The 15,142-nt window shown below is 45.3% G+C and overlaps 1 protein-coding gene, 5 non-coding genes and 1 pseudogene across 7 annotated transcripts; all 7 read right to left on the bottom strand.

The window, feature by feature from the left end:
* Positions 1 to 3,429: 3,429 nt before the first annotated feature.
* Positions 3,430 to 3,517, bottom strand: AC3HAE_011275 (transfer RNA tyrosine (anticodon GUA)). The gene is given in 2 exon segments: positions 3,430 to 3,465; positions 3,481 to 3,517. It is a non-coding gene; the product is annotated as a tRNA-Tyr (tRNA).
* Positions 3,518 to 3,926: 409 nt separating this feature from the next.
* On the bottom strand, positions 3,927 to 3,998 carry AC3HAE_011274 (transfer RNA glutamic acid (anticodon CUC)). Its single transcript has one exon. It is a non-coding gene; the product is annotated as a tRNA-Glu (tRNA).
* Positions 3,999 to 4,252: 254 nt separating this feature from the next.
* AC3HAE_011305 (transfer RNA glutamic acid (anticodon CUC)) lies at positions 4,253 to 4,324 on the bottom strand. Its single transcript has one exon. It is a non-coding gene; the product is annotated as a tRNA-Glu (tRNA).
* A 242-nt stretch (positions 4,325 to 4,566) lies between these two features.
* Positions 4,567 to 4,638, bottom strand: AC3HAE_011304 (transfer RNA glutamic acid (anticodon CUC)). Its single transcript has one exon. It is a non-coding gene; the product is annotated as a tRNA-Glu (tRNA).
* A 243-nt stretch (positions 4,639 to 4,881) lies between these two features.
* On the bottom strand, positions 4,882 to 4,953 carry AC3HAE_011298 (transfer RNA glutamic acid (anticodon CUC)). Its single transcript has one exon. It is a non-coding gene; the product is annotated as a tRNA-Glu (tRNA).
* A 713-nt stretch (positions 4,954 to 5,666) lies between these two features.
* On the bottom strand, positions 5,667 to 7,727 carry tmem109 (transmembrane protein 109). The gene is made up of 3 exons (XM_084466241.1): positions 7,386 to 7,727; positions 7,017 to 7,119; positions 5,667 to 6,256 (listed from the first exon to the last, which is right to left on the bottom strand). The coding sequence occupies exons 1-3, from the start codon at positions 7,575 to 7,577 to the stop codon at positions 5,892 to 5,894; spliced, it is 660 nt and encodes a 219-aa protein (XP_084322367.1). The 5' UTR covers positions 7,578 to 7,727; the 3' UTR covers positions 5,667 to 5,891.
* A 1,389-nt stretch (positions 7,728 to 9,116) lies between these two features.
* Positions 9,117 to 13,653, bottom strand: LOC311340499 (annotated as a pseudogene). Its single transcript has 10 exons — positions 13,563 to 13,653; positions 12,866 to 12,949; positions 12,461 to 12,511; positions 12,111 to 12,253; positions 11,834 to 11,934; positions 11,573 to 11,733; positions 10,236 to 10,519; positions 9,604 to 9,743; positions 9,360 to 9,463; positions 9,117 to 9,267 (listed from the first exon to the last, which is right to left on the bottom strand). The product of its transcript is annotated as an uncharacterized misc_RNA (transcript).
* Positions 13,654 to 15,142: the final 1,489 nt, after the last annotated feature.

Raw genomic sequence — 15,142 nt, 5'->3', positions numbered from 1 at the left:
GTCGCCTGGCAACCGTCGCCTGGCTACCGTTGCAAGACTGGTCGCCTGGCTGCCGTTGCAAGACTGGTCGCCTGGCTGCCGTTGCAAGACTGGTCGCCTGGCTACCGTTGCCAGGCTACCGTTGCAAGACTGGTCACCTGGCTACCGTCACAAGACTGGTCGCCTGGCTACCGTTGCCTGGCTACAGTCGTAAGACTACGGTCACCTGGCAACCGTCACAAGACTGGTCGCCTGGCTACCATCGCAAGACTGGTCGCCTGGCTACTGTCGCCTGGCAACCGTCGCCAGGCTACCGTCGCAAGACTGGTCGCCTGGCAACTGTCGCCTGGCTACCGTCGCAAGACTGGTCACCTGGCAACTGTCGCCTGGCTACCGTAGCAAGACTGGTCGCCTGGCAACTGTCGCCTGGCTACCGTCGCAAGACTGGTCGCCTGGCAACTGTCGCCTGGCTACCATCACAAGACTGGTAGCTTGGCTACCGTCGCAAGACTGGTCGCCTGGCAACCGTCGCCTGGCTACCCTCGAAAGACTGGTCGCCTGGCAACCGTCACCTGGCTACCGTCGCAAGACTGGTCGCCTGGCTACCGTCGCAAGACTGGTTTCCTGGCAACTGTCGCAAGACTGGTTGCCTGGCAACCGTCGCCTGGCTACCGTCGCAAGACTGGTCGCCTGGCAACCGTCGCCTGGCTACCGTCGCAAGACTGGTCGCCTGGCAACCGTCGCCTGGCTACCGTCGAAAGACTGGTCGCCTGGCAACCGTCGTCTGGCTACCGTCGCAAGACTGGTAGCTTGGCTACCGTCGCAAAACTGGTCGCCTGGCAACAGTCGCCTGGCTACCGTCGCAAGACTGGTCGCCTGGCTACCGTCACAAGACTGGTCACCTGGCAACCGTCGCCTGGCTACCCTCGCAAGACTGGTCACCTGGCTACCGTCGCAAGACTGGTCACCTGGCTACTGTCGCAAGACTGGTCACCTGGCTACCGTCGCAAGACTGGTCGCCTGGCAACCGTCGCCTGGCTACCGTTGCAAGACTGCCTGGCAACCGTCGCAAGACTGGTTGCCTGGCAACCGTCGCAAGACTGGTCGCCTGGCAACCGTCGCAAGACTGGTCGCCTGGCAACAGTCGCCTGGCTACCGTCGCAAGACTGGTCGCCTGCCTACCGTCACAAGACTGGTCACCTGGCAACCGTCGCCTGGCTACCGTCGCAAGACTGGTCACCTGGCTACCGTCGCAAGACTGGTCACCTGGCTACTGTCGCAAGACTGGTCACCTGGCTACCGTCGCAAGACTGGTCGCCTGGCAACCGTCGCCTGGCTACCGTTGCAAGACTGCCTGGCAACCGTCGCAAGACTGGTCGCCTGGCAACCGTCGCAAGACTGGTCGCCTGGCAACCGTCGCAAGACTGGTCGCCTGGCAACCGTCGCAAGACTGGTCGCCTGGCAACCGTCGCCTGGCTACCGTTGCAAGACTGCCTGGCAACCGTCGCAAGACTGGTTGCCTGGCAACCGTCGCAAGACTTGTCGCCTGGCAACCGTCGCCTGGCTACCATCGCAAGACTGCCTGGCAACCGTCGCCTGGCTACCGTCGCAAGACTGGTTGCCTGGCTACCGTCGCAAGACTGGTTGCCTGGCAACCGTCGCCTGGCTATCGTCGTAAGACTGCGGTCGCCTGGCAACCGTCGTAAGACTGGTAGCCTGGCAACCGTTGCCTGGCTACCGTCGTAAGACTGCGGTCGCCTGGCTACCGTCGTAAGACTAGTCACCTGGCAACCGTTGCCAGGCTATAGTCGTAAGACTATGGTCGCCTGGCTACTGTCGCCTGGATACTGTCGTTATACTACGTTCGCCTGGCTGCGGTCGCCTGGATACCGTTGTATGAATATGTTCGCCTGGCTACCGTCGCTGTGCTCTGACCAAGTCTGTCCGACGTTCATCATTTTGCGTTTAAGGATGAGACCATGTCTCTTATGGCCTGAGGTTGAAAGGTGCTACAAAACATATAGGGGGACCTACATTTACTTCCCTTTAGAGAGGTACTGAGGTCTGTTTACTTCCTGTTCGAATAATAATACGATGTACGTGTAGTTCCTGTTAGAGTAATGAGCTGCATGTATATTCTGTTAGAGAGGTATTGAGGTACATTTACTTCCTGTAAGAGAGGTACTGGGGTACAGGCACGCTGCAAGTTCTTGTTAACAGTCAGTCATTTCTACTTCTGTGAGAGATATTGAGGTACTTCCTGTCACATAATGTGAAAATACGATTTCTGCTTACTTTTATAAGTGTGTGGGTGTGTGTGTGTGTGTAAGCAGGTATATGTACCTGTTTATGTGTGTGGTAGTTTGTTTACTAGTAAACATGTTTAAGGGTTACTGTATTCTTGAGCTTCTGTAAAGCTTTCTTAAACAACTAGACGATGACAGTGGTTTAATCTTCAACTCTCAACTGATGCCGTAGTCGGACATCATTCGTATCATTTATTTTAGTTTTGTAGAAATGTATTTTTTTCTCACTTGTTACCTGTATTCTTGATTTTGTTTTTAAAGACATTTTGGTCTGTTTTTATAAGCTGTATCTGGTCCTCTTTTCAAGAAGAAAAATGCTATTTTCTGGACGTTTTTTTTATCAGTAATAAATGAATTTATGTCATGAATTTTGTACGTGATGGACGTGTGGCCACACCTGCGTGGCCAAATCCTCGGTCACGGGGTCTGCTTCCATGCTTGGAGTTTCCCCATGGCTGACATGTTAAATAACAGAAGTATGATTGATAATACAAAACCATAAAAAAATTTGTTACAAAAAATAATTGTGCAGGGCTCTCTTTTTGTGTGTGTGTGTGTGTGTGTGTGTGTGTGTGTGTGTGTGTGTGTGTGTGTGTGTGTGTGTGTGTGTGTGTGTGTGTGTGTGTGTGTGTGTGTGTGTGTGTGTGTGTGTGTGTGTGTGTGTGTGTGTGTGTGTGTGTTAATGCAAACATACATATTGCTTCAGAAAACGATCTTGATAATCATGCTTGAGCAATGTTTTGTATCTAACATTTATGTCCTTATGTAGGCCTACACTTATTATGAATTGCGGACATAATTGAAGTTAAAATGTGTATGTGTCAGAGTATTGCTAATAGTGTCATAATTGTAAAATAAGACAAAATGTAATCCTCACTGTTTGCATCGCGGCAAGGGGTGTGTGAATTAAAAACCCTCTTTGATTGGATTTTAACCAGCACCCTATGGAGTTCAGCATTTGGCGTCGTCAGTGCTCCGCTCTTTCAACTTCGCTAAAACTGGACAACATCAAAATATATATATTCCATGTTAGTAAATGTTCTTTCATGGTGTTCATAGTTTTCGTTGTTGGAGGCGGCTCAGAGAGGCGATAACGTTCCCATCGGGAAAAGGGGTGTGTGAACATTTAAGAAAAACTAAAAAGTCCTTCGAGCCGGATTTGAACCAGCGACCTAAGGATTTCAGCCGTTAACCTCTACAGTCCTCCGCTCTACCAACTGAGCTATCGAAGGGGCAATTATCTCCATTCCACTGCTAGATTAATTTGTTGCCTGATAACTTACACTATGTAGCCACTTATATACTGGAATCAATCAACTGGATTATTTCCAATAATTCTTTGCATGTTAGTAAATTTTCTTCCATATCTTCAGAAATAGCGAAAGTAACCTGAAGCTAAATTGGAAACACCCGTCGGCGCTCCGAGGTTCAACATAGAGGAGGAGCGAGTGAGTTGATTGATATAAGACATCCCAGAGTACACGGAGCGCCAATGTAGAGTTCTGTACGCTTTCCTTCCTCCACTCTAGTCAACACTTGACACTTGCTATAACGAATATTGCTATAACGATCAATTCAAACTTGATTGCGCTGACCCGTAACAATATTGTGTTATTCGTTTCACAGGAATTAAAAGGTGAGTTCCCTGACCGGGAATCGAACCCGGGCCGCGGCGGTGAGAGCGCCGAATCCTAACCACTAGACCACCAGGGAAACTGATCAGCAGGTTAACCAATAAGATTTTTTTCCGTTACAATGAGTCCTGTTTGAAAACTTCTGTATTTACTTGAGTTACATCTATTTTTCTGTAGGTTACTTTCAAGAGCGGTAAAGAAATAGTTGAGTAGAGCAGGGACTGTGGTGCAAGCTTTACACATAACCGGTAGCAGGGAATTATAAACACAGGTGATCTTTTCAGACGATAAACGATATTGCGCTAATAGTTTCACAGGTATTCAAAATCTGAGTTCCCTGACCGGGAATCGAACCCGGGCCGCGGCGGTGAGAGCGCCGAATCCTAACCACTAGACCACCAGGGAATCTGTAGAACATTGTAATCGGTACTTTTTTTTCTTACAATTAGTAGTGTTAAAAAACTCTGTATTTGCTTGAGTAAAGCAATTTTTCTTTAGGTTACATTCAAGAGCGGTAAAGAAACAGTTGAGTAGAGCAGGGAATGTGGTGTCAGGTTTACACACAAACGGTAGCAGGGGGTGATGAACACGGGTGTTCTTTTCAGACGATATTGTGCTATTAGTTTCGCAGGTATTCAAAAACTGAGTTCCCTGACCGGGAATCGAACCCGGGCCGCGGCGGTGAGAGCGCCGAATCCTAACCACTAGACCACCAGGGAAACTGAAAACAGTCGCGATCAATAAAAATCTTTTCGTTACAATTAGTAGAGTTAAAAAACTTCTGTGTTTATTCAAGTAGGCCTACAGCTATTTTTCAGTAGGTTACTTTCAAGAGCAGTAAAGAAACAGAATAGAGCAGGGACTGTGGTGCAAGCTTTACACATAACCGGTAGCAGGGAATGATAAACAGGTGATCTTTTCAGACGATAAACAATATTGTGCTAAGGTATTCAAAAGGCGAGTTCCCTGACCGGGAATCGAACCCGGGCCGCGGCGGTGAGAGCGCCGAATCCTAACCACTAGACCACCAGGGAAACTGAAATTGCGCTTGATCGGTAAGAATTTTTTTCTTATAATTAGTAGTGTTTAACAATATCTGTATTTACTTGAGTAAAGCAATTTTTCTTTAGGTTACATTCAAGAGCGGTAAAGAAACAGCAGAAAAGAGCAGGGACTGTGGTGCCAGGTTTACACAACCGGTAGCAGGGGGTGTTAAACACAGGTGTTCTTTTAAGACATAATTTGCCCTTTTATCAACCAATTATCATTCAGGTTTTTTTTACTTGCAATTTGTGTCTCGACAGTAGGGGGCAAAGCTCACCGGAGAGGGGGCGACACAGCAGTAGGGGTCCGCTCCTGAGATAGTAAGGGTCAAGGGTCACCTGAGACAGTCAGGATCAAGGGTCACCTGATACAGTGAAGGGCTAAGAAGGAGTAGTAACCTAACTGGTGTGGGAGGACCCAAGTGACCACAGGCAGACACTTTAACATGTTAATAATAACCACTACAACCCAGATGAACAGGCAACTCTAGTAGTAGTAGTAGTAGTAGTAGGAGAGAGAGAGAGAGAGAGAGAGAGAGAGAGAGAGAGAGAGAGAGAGAGAGAGAGAGAGAGAGAGAGAGAGAGAGAGAGAGAGAGAGAGAGAGAGAGAGAGAGAGAGAGAGAGAGAGAGAGAGAGAGAGAGAGAGAGAGAGAGAGAGAGAGAGAGAGAGAGAGAGAGAGAGAGAGAGAGACACACATCTGTGTAAAGTTATTGTCTTTATTGGAAAAGCTTTTATTGGAAAATGCAAGGTAAAAAGACAACAAGGTGTTCTGTCTACAGTCAGGATGCTCATCATAAAATATATAGAAGGCTCTCTTCTCCTTCATTATTGTCTCCGTCACGCATGTCCCGTCAGGCTCTCCTCCACCACTCTCTCCTCCAGCTTTCTTCCCGTCTCCTCCATCACTCTCTCCTCCTCCGTCCTCCTTCACTCGATCTGTCTCTCCATCTCCCTCACCCTCCTTTCAAGGGTCTTCACATTTTTCTCCAGCTGGATGCTCTTATCGTCTTTAGCCCCGCCACTCCACGGCCCGACGCCCAATAGCACACAGAGCAGCACCAGCACAGCCAATCGGATGGCGGTGGTCTCCATGGCGGCGCCGCGGTCACTCAGGATAAGTCCAAAGGCGGTTAGGGCCCCGCCCACTTTCAGCAGCCAGAAGCCAAAGCGCACAGTGGAGGCCAGAGAGCGCACCAGCAGCCACATCAACCAGTAGCCAATCAGAGTCAAGAGGAGCCACTGGCCGACAAAGACCACGCCCTCCGCAGTCGCCTGGGACGAGGGGAGGACATCTGGAGGCACAGACAGGTAGAGGCACAGACAGGTAGAGACACAGACAGGTAGAGACACAGCCAGGTACAGACAGGTAGAGGCACAGACAGGTAGAGACACAGCCAGGTAGAGACACAGACAGGTAGAGACACAGCCAGGTACAGACAGGTAGAGGCACAGACAGGTAGAGACACAGACAGGTAGAGACACAGACAGGTACAGACAGGTAGAGGCACAGACAGGTAGAGACACAGCCAGGTACAGACAGGTAGAGGCACAGACAGGTGGTGGCAGACAGGTGGAGACACAGACAGGTGGAGACACAGACAGGTAGACATACAGACATGGAGAGACACAGACAGGTGGAGGCACAGACAGGTGGAGGCACAGACAGGTGGACACACAGACAGGTGGAGACACAGACAGGTAGACATACAGACATGGAGAGACACAGACAGGTAGAGGCACAGACAGGTGGAGGCACAGACAGGTGGACACACAGACAGGTAGAGGCAGAGACAGGTAGAGACAGACAGGTGGAGTCACAGACAGGTAGAGGAACGAACAGACAAGTACAGACAGGTAGAGAGAGAGAGAGAGAGAGAGAGAGAGAGAGAGAGAGAGAGAGAGAGAGAGAGAGAGAATGGTTAGCTATTTGTAGTACTTATTTTCCATGCCAACAGAGTTGATTGGAATATAATTGAATTGGTTAAACAGACATCTATAGCGAGATTTTCTGCAGATGACACAAAATTGCTCTCTAACTTCCAGTTGTCCTACCGTCTACCCCTATCGCCGCCAGGAGCTGAGACAGGTACCGGGAACAGACGTTGAGTCCAGCCGCCAGCGCCTCTCCCGCAACCGCCACCGCCTCGGAGAAAGTCTGGCCGAGGGAGGGTAGTGGAACAGCTCTCAATAGCCATATCATTTTGTATTTTCAGCCAAGAAGCTTTCGGTTTTGAAACCAACCACCACCTGATTGTTTATTAATAAAAGTGCTAAACATAGTCAAGTTAAAAAATAACCTTGTCGTTTAATTTTGACTGTATCTGAATGTAGAACTATTTCAGTAGTAGGAGTAGTTTAGTATTAGCCTACTAGTATAGTTTAAACACCGTTCTTAACAAACCCATTAGACTAGAAGCTCACCTTCTGTGCAGAAAGCACTGCCTTCTCCTGGGCAAGCTGTCGCAGGTAAGTGCCCACTTGTTCGGCCAGGTCACCGACCATCCCGTACGGAGACCCGGAGCTCTTCTCAAACCGACTCTCTGCCACTACAGAGGCGAGCAGAACCCACAGCAGACAGGGCGACCAAAGCGCTCTGGCTCGGAAGTAGTCCATGCTCGAATCTCTTACAAAATGCTCGCCTCTCACAATGTTTTCCTCAGTCACCGGAGGTGAAGTCTATTTCACAAAAGAAACAGGGCGTTGTGTCGCTATTCAACACAGGTACCACGATGTTGTAAGGAAAATAATGAAATCACCACAGAGCCTCTCGGCAAAGATTTTTCCGTATCCTGTATAGTCTTGAGGAGTTGAATTGTCATAAATATAAGACGCCTGCCACCTACTGTGTAGACAATGTAAGGTTTCACCGAATCCATACCTATGTATCTCAAACAAGCTGTGCTTACCCAGTAAAAAATAAAGGTCGGTTTTAATATTAATATCCCATAATATCTATTATAATATCTTCTTTCAAATTGTAATACTTTTATAATAAAAATATGAATTCCACAAAACGATACAATGAGAAATCAACTTTTAATTGGTAACAGACGAACAGGTAACAGTACAGAAATAGTAAGGCAGGTAGTTGGGCAGAGTTGAGAAAATATTTTTAAAAGAACACGTGGTGGAAAACCTGATTAATCAAAAGTTATTATACTAACGCCATCCAGTTGCACTATCCTCTCCTAGTATCTATTTATAATTTCGTATTATACTGTCTAACACCATCTAGTTGAACTATCCTCTTCTAGTATCTATTTATAATGTCGTATTATACTGTCTAACAGCAACTAGTTGTGCTAACCTCTTCTAGTATCTAATTATAATGTCATATTATATTGTCATTTCTATCATTTAAACAATCATTTCCAATGACTGTCAGGTGACACGCAGAGAATATACTGTCAGATGATGAATCTCAGACGCTGGACGCCTCAACTTCTCCAGATCACAGGAAACACCAGTTACATAAAGTTACATTTTAAATTAATTAAGTATAATTAAGTAGCGTATAGTTAATGTTTAGCTTTTCACATTTGACTGTGAAGTTACGTTTTAGTTAATCATTGTATAGCCTTCTCGTGTGCTATAGTCTAATAGAGTTGCAGCATGGCATAAAGCAACTCCAACCGCTGTTTTCCAATGTGTCCGTAAACTCAACCAAAAGAATCCAGTTTTCATGAATATGTAAAAAAATGTAGATATTTTGGTTAATTGTTAACTGAATATTGTAATATTTAACATTTTGTTTTTAATATAATGTTGGATTCTTTCAATGATGGTGATATTTGAATATCTTATATGCATACATTAGGCCTGTGCAGTAATATTTGCAAACTGTGACAAATGTGAACTTTATAATGGTGGCACACTCTGCCCTAAACTATCTGTTGCAAGAGACAATTTACCAAATAAACTACTGGCCCATAGGCCCATAGTTCACTCAAAATGCATAGTTATGTAGTTGTCTCACCCTATGGTCTGTGGGCCAGTATTGATTGCCAAATCTGCACCTCTTCTGATGTTAACTTGACAAGGATCCCTACTTTCTGAAGTCAAGCAGCAGAAGGTAAGTGAGAATGTGCAAATACTACTGGCCCATTTTTGGTGAACTGAATATGCAAGAGAAGTCTTGCATGCCACTGTTGTTTACAACCTTTCCAGGTTGTCCAAGGCTATGGCCTTCTCGCATATCCAGAAGTAAAGTGCAGAACAAAATCCATCATACCAGCCACTGCTCCAAGCTACTACACAGTCTTCTGCTCCATGGTAATTGTTTGGTTCACCGGACAGCCAGGAACTGAAACCAGAAATAATTTAAAGTTGAGCCCTGTGTTGAGGTGATGTCACTCTCAGAAAAAAGAGGCTTCTGAATGGAGTCATCAGCCTTACCTTAAAGTCACGTTGGTACCATCCACCCACTTCCAAATTTTCTCAGTGTCTCGGTCCAGTCTCAGTCCAATCCAGAAACTACTCTGCCATCTGGTAGCAACCTCCTGTTTCAAGTATTAATTGTATCTGTGGTCACAGCAACACAGTTGGCTGAATGAAAAATATACCCCTGCAAAACGCGCATGCACGCACGCACGCACACACACACACACACACACACACACACACACACACCCTCTGTTACCTGTTCTCCTTTGCTGTTGATAACCACCAGGTCTGCGTTTCTTTGCAGGCAGTCATCTCTACTGGCCGTCCAGTTCCTCCTAGTAGTAGAGATGAAGTAGAGACTCCTGTTAAAAAACCTCAAGCCGTCTGGTGTCACTCCTGATGGATTTAAAGGAAGTAACTTATGAAACATTTATGAAATATTGCTCTCAAAACTATAAAGCAAAGAGTTACTACAAGAGAATCTTCCTCCCATCTGCCCATCAATAATTCATCAACAACAATGTTATGGATATATTTACAATGTTATAAATAAATGAACAACTAATATAGGAAGTTACACGCTCACACTAAGACTTCTTTATAACTTAAACTGGGTGCTGAATCCCCCGGGTCATAATAATATTTCAAGAAAGCAAGGACAGCACTCTCAGTTATATTCAATCAAAACTTTTTAATCGTTAAAAAGTTTTGATTGAATATAACTGAGAGTGCTGTCCTTGTTTTCTTGAAATAAATAAATGAACAACATGTTATGAATATATCAATAACATTGTTATGAATATATCAACAACATTGTTATGAATATATCAACAACAATGCTATGAATATATCACCAATGTTATGAATATATCAACCACTAGATCTTACCAAAGACAAGCAGCTCAGTGGTGTGATTGGCCGTGCCAGCGCTGTTGTTCACTACGCAGCTGACCGTGTCCACACCAGGCCTCACACCTTTGATGACGAGATCCCCCCCACCCCCCAAGAATGCAGGCTCTGATTGGTCTTTCCTGTCCTGTTGTATAACCACTCGATGGTGGCCTCTGGCTGGCCCCTGGCATGGCAGGAGAATTGGGCAGTGTCGCCCACGGACACCATCTTGGTGGAGGGGGGGCTTATGATGTGGGGGGCCTCTTGCTCCTTGTGTATCACTTAACAGAAGAAAGTAAGACGAGATGAGTCTTGAGATGCACCATCAGAACACAAAACACCTAGCCTAGTCCCACAAGGACACCTCATCACTCCACCAGAAGATACTCCACCCAGGAGTTAGCCTGGTCCCTTAATGACACCTCATCACTCCACCAGAAGCTAAGCCACCCAGGAGATAGCCTGGTCCCTTAATGACACCTCATCTCTCATCCAGAAGATCCTCCACCCAGAAGATAGCCTGGTCCCTCAAGGACACTTCATCAGTCCACCCTGTGCGCAGGGAGATTTAAACTCAGGGATAGTTTCCTGCCTGTTTCCTACATGATTGAATATCGTGAATAACAGAATAACAGTGAATTGAATAACAGTGGCTCTCCACGTCCTGATCAGGGTCAGCTCAGGTCTGTTTAGCACCCATCACAGCAGCAAGCAGGGTAATGATCACAGGTGACACGGCTGCACCTCTCTGTGGTGGTCCTGTGTCCAGGGTAACGGTCAGAGGTGACACCCCTCTCTGTGGTGCTCCTGTGTCCAGGATAACGGTCAGAAGTGACGGAAGTGTGATGGAAGGAGACGAGACACCCCCTCTTGAACCTCTCTTCTTTATTTTTGTTGTTCCTCCGCACAATCGATGTTTGAACCTCCAGGCCTGAGCTTGAAGCATCAACACACATCAAGACACATCTCACTAGGACATAGCAGCGTGATGCCAATCGCCATCCAAACATGAGGATAGTCAGAAACTCATAGTTAGAAACTCATATGCTCAAAATGTTACATCAACACACTAGACAAGATAAGGTTGTACAAACCAACCATCAATGTGGTCACATGGCCAGCATGGGTACAGTGGTCAACACTGAGCGGTAGCGCTACCGTTTTATAGATGCTACATAAAACAGAAGGTTATGTGATGGGACAAACTTTATATTACTGATCAAATGTAAACACATCCAAAGCCCCTTTCTATTCATAAAGAGTATACATACTGTGAGACTATATACAGAGAATAGAAAGGATCAGCAGTTCTAACACACACAAAGCCTACGGACCCTGTTTCTTCAGTTCAGCTTCCAGATGTTCCAGGACTACGACCTTCTCGCAGATCCAGAAGTAAAGCTTGGCACACGTATCATCATTCCATCCGCCCTCCGTAGCTAAAGCACAGTCTTCTGCGCCAGAGAAGTCGTTTGGTTCACCAGATAGCCAGAAACTGAAACCAGAAAGAATATAAAGTTGAGCCCCGTGTTGAGGTGATATCACTCTGTCGTTCTCAGAGAAGAGAAACTGCTGAATGGAGTCATCAGCCTTACCTTGAAGTCACGTTGGTACCGTCCACCCACTTCCAGGTCCCCTCTGTGTCTCAGTCACTCAGTCCAATCCAGGAATCATCTTGTAATCTCATAACAAAGTCCTGTTTCAGACAGTCATAGTTTCAGTTGTCATGACAACGCAGCTGACCCCCAACTCATACACATGCGCGCACGCACACACACACACACACACACACACACACACACACACACACACACACACACACACACACACACACACACACACACACACACACACACACACAGCCTATGTTACCTGTTCTTCTTTGCTGTTGATAACTAGCAGGTCTGCGTCTCTGTTCAGACAGAAGTCTCTGCTGGTCTTCCAGTTCTTCTTGGTTGTAGAAATAAAGTAAAGACTCTGGTCGTAATACAGCCAGCCCCGTCGTGTCAAACCATCTGTTGAATGTAAAGGAAAACCTTCATAATCACATAACTTTTAACACTCTCAATGATCTGTTCGCCTGACAACATGAAATGGCAAGTTTTAAGGGGATTTTGAGAGGATGTTCAAACATAAATCACAAAAGCAGAAAGTATTTTTTGAATGACAGTTTAATAACGTTATTCATTTAGTAATTTTGATAACTATTAGAAAACACTCACCAAGTGTATCCATTATGTGCTCTCTCCCCTTCATCCAAGATGTCACTGAGTCTAGGACAGGAGAGAAGAGTACAGAAGAAATGAGTTCTAAACCAGAACGGCATCGTCTCTAAACAGAACAGGCCAATCATTATCATAATGGGATCTATTAATATTATGTCTTATCATGAATATAATAATAATAATAATAATAATAATAATTATTATTATTATTAATAATAATAATAATAATAATAATAACAATAAAAAGAATAATACTATGACAATTATTACCACTTTTATATGATAATAATAATTATTACTATTATTATTACTATTGTTATACATACATCATTATTATTATTGTTATTACTATTAATACTAGTGTTCTTATTGTGCATGTATTCAGGATGAATTATAACTCACACAGGCGCAGGGAGATGTTGAGAGTGGCTTGTAGAAAACACAGCAGTGCTATGCTCAGAGTGACCCAGACGTACAGCTTGAGATCTGTTCAGGGGTAGGACACACACACACACACACACACACACACACACACACACACACACACACACACACACACACACTTGTCCTCAAATGTGTATTTGAAAATTCTAAGTTGAGGCGTTAATAATCATTAGTATATAGTAATAGCATTAGCATAGGGGTTAGGGTTAGTGGGTTTGGGTAACCTTAACCCTAACCCTTATACTAACCCTATTAATAATGTATACATTTAGTTGATATGAACACCATAACCTTAGTTAACATGAATACCATTAGTACACAGCATAGTAAAGTATTACTAGACATTAGTTAACTGTTTATTAACTGTTGAATTAATGAAAATACTAAACTTGTGCTTCCTAAAGCTGCACTGTCATTTGTGGTAGCTACTCAGTTTTGACTGATCATATAAATGTACGTTTTCAGGCTCAAAGACCTGTATTGGAGCGTAACTCATGGACGGAAATGTATGGAAATGTAAATCTTTATCGGTTGCCTTGAATGTACACATAAATCACATAAAGTCTATTAGATTGTTTCATTGGCTCAGCAGGTTGGGCACTTTGATTGTTGATGATTTATTTTGATGATTTATTTAATTTAAAAAGGGTCCTACCAGAGCTTCCCTTCCTGGTCCGCCTCCTGTCCAAAGACGTGTTCTCAGGCTCCTCAGGGGGTCCAGGGTCCATGTCAAGGACAGGCTCCATGGTTCCTCTCTGGACGGCCTCCACTGCCTCAGCTTTCAGGCTTCAGCTCGACTCTATCAGCTGGAAACACAACGTCACATGTTTTAATTCTGACCAATCATCCGCTTTCATTCTGAACCATCACTGTCAGCAGATATTTTTCTTCTACACACACACACACACACACACACACACACACACACACACAAACATAAACACTCAAACACACACATGCACACGCACACACACATGCACACGCACACGCACACACACACGCACACATCACGTTATTTTCCATATCATATAGAGATATCTCAGCAGAGTGTCTCTTGGGCTCTCTGACCAGGCTCTGGTTCATCTGATCCTTCAGACTCGGCTTGGCCTGGGGAAGGAGAGGCTTCCAAGGGTGGAACTGAGACCGGCTTCAACCACAGAGGACCGAGACAGAGAACCTCATCGAGTGCCACTCTCTCCAGGACCAGGACCGCTCCAGGACACTGCTAACTTGATCATCGTCCTGATTTGTCCCTTAATGAACTCATTTATTTTCATGTTTAATTATCTCTTGATCGACAGAGTGAGAGAGGAAGACAGACTATGAGATTGACATCTGCAGCAAGTGGGGTTGTAGCATTTCCTGTCAGCAGCAGCTTGGTCTCCGGTGCTTCTAGTGCATCCTGTGGATCTCACAGGATGTTTCCTCACAGCCAGGACCTCTATTTATCTTCTGGTCATGCATTTCATCATCTGCACCAGATATGTTGAGTTACAGGTCGCTTCAGGGTCAGTCATGCTATCTGTGACAGATACACATTTTCTGAATTCACAAGAAGTAAGATAATATAAGTCATCAAGAAATAACAGAAGAACTTGTCTTCTGTGTGTGTGTTTGTGTGTGTGTGTGTGTGTGTGTGTGTGTGTGTTACAGTCAAAAGCATAGTCCTAAGGACTATTCCTTGTCCTCGATGGAAGGGGTCATGAGGTCAAGGAAAGATGAGAATTCATAAGGACCTAGGAAAGACGCCCGTGGTGCTTAGAGAATCCGACTGCACTGACACTAGGCCATGTCATTATGCGATGGAGGATGTTATGGACGTGGGTCTGCTGTGATGATATTACAATATTCAGAGGATGCACTACTAAAAGCAAATCTTAGATACTTTGCCCTGTGTCTTCCTACCGTGGTGTTTCATGCACATTGATAAGTGCAACATGGATAATTGCAGCCGTCATGTGCAAACTATGGACACCACAGTCTATTTGATAATCCACAATGCATTTCAACAGGAGGGAGACCGTCTTAACAGCTTCTCCACCAACCTAAATGAGAGAATGGATTGTTTGTCAATGTAACCCAAAAATACCCATTTGAGCATTATTTTAAGCAAGAATTTAATCAATAAAGTTGAAGGCAGGCATTACTATTTTCAGCCAAAATTGAAGTCTTGGACAAGTCGCGGACCAGAGTTGTTGACGGGGGGGGGGGGTGTACGGGAGTACGGGCTGCCGG

The sequence above is a fragment of the Micromesistius poutassou genome, assembly GCF_964030765.1.
Source record: "Micromesistius poutassou genome assembly, chromosome: 3".
NCBI classification, from domain to species: domain Eukaryota; kingdom Metazoa; phylum Chordata; class Actinopteri; order Gadiformes; family Gadidae; genus Micromesistius; species Micromesistius poutassou.
Note: the sequence above shows the minus strand (reverse complement) of the source record. Positions and strands in the feature narration are given on the sequence as shown.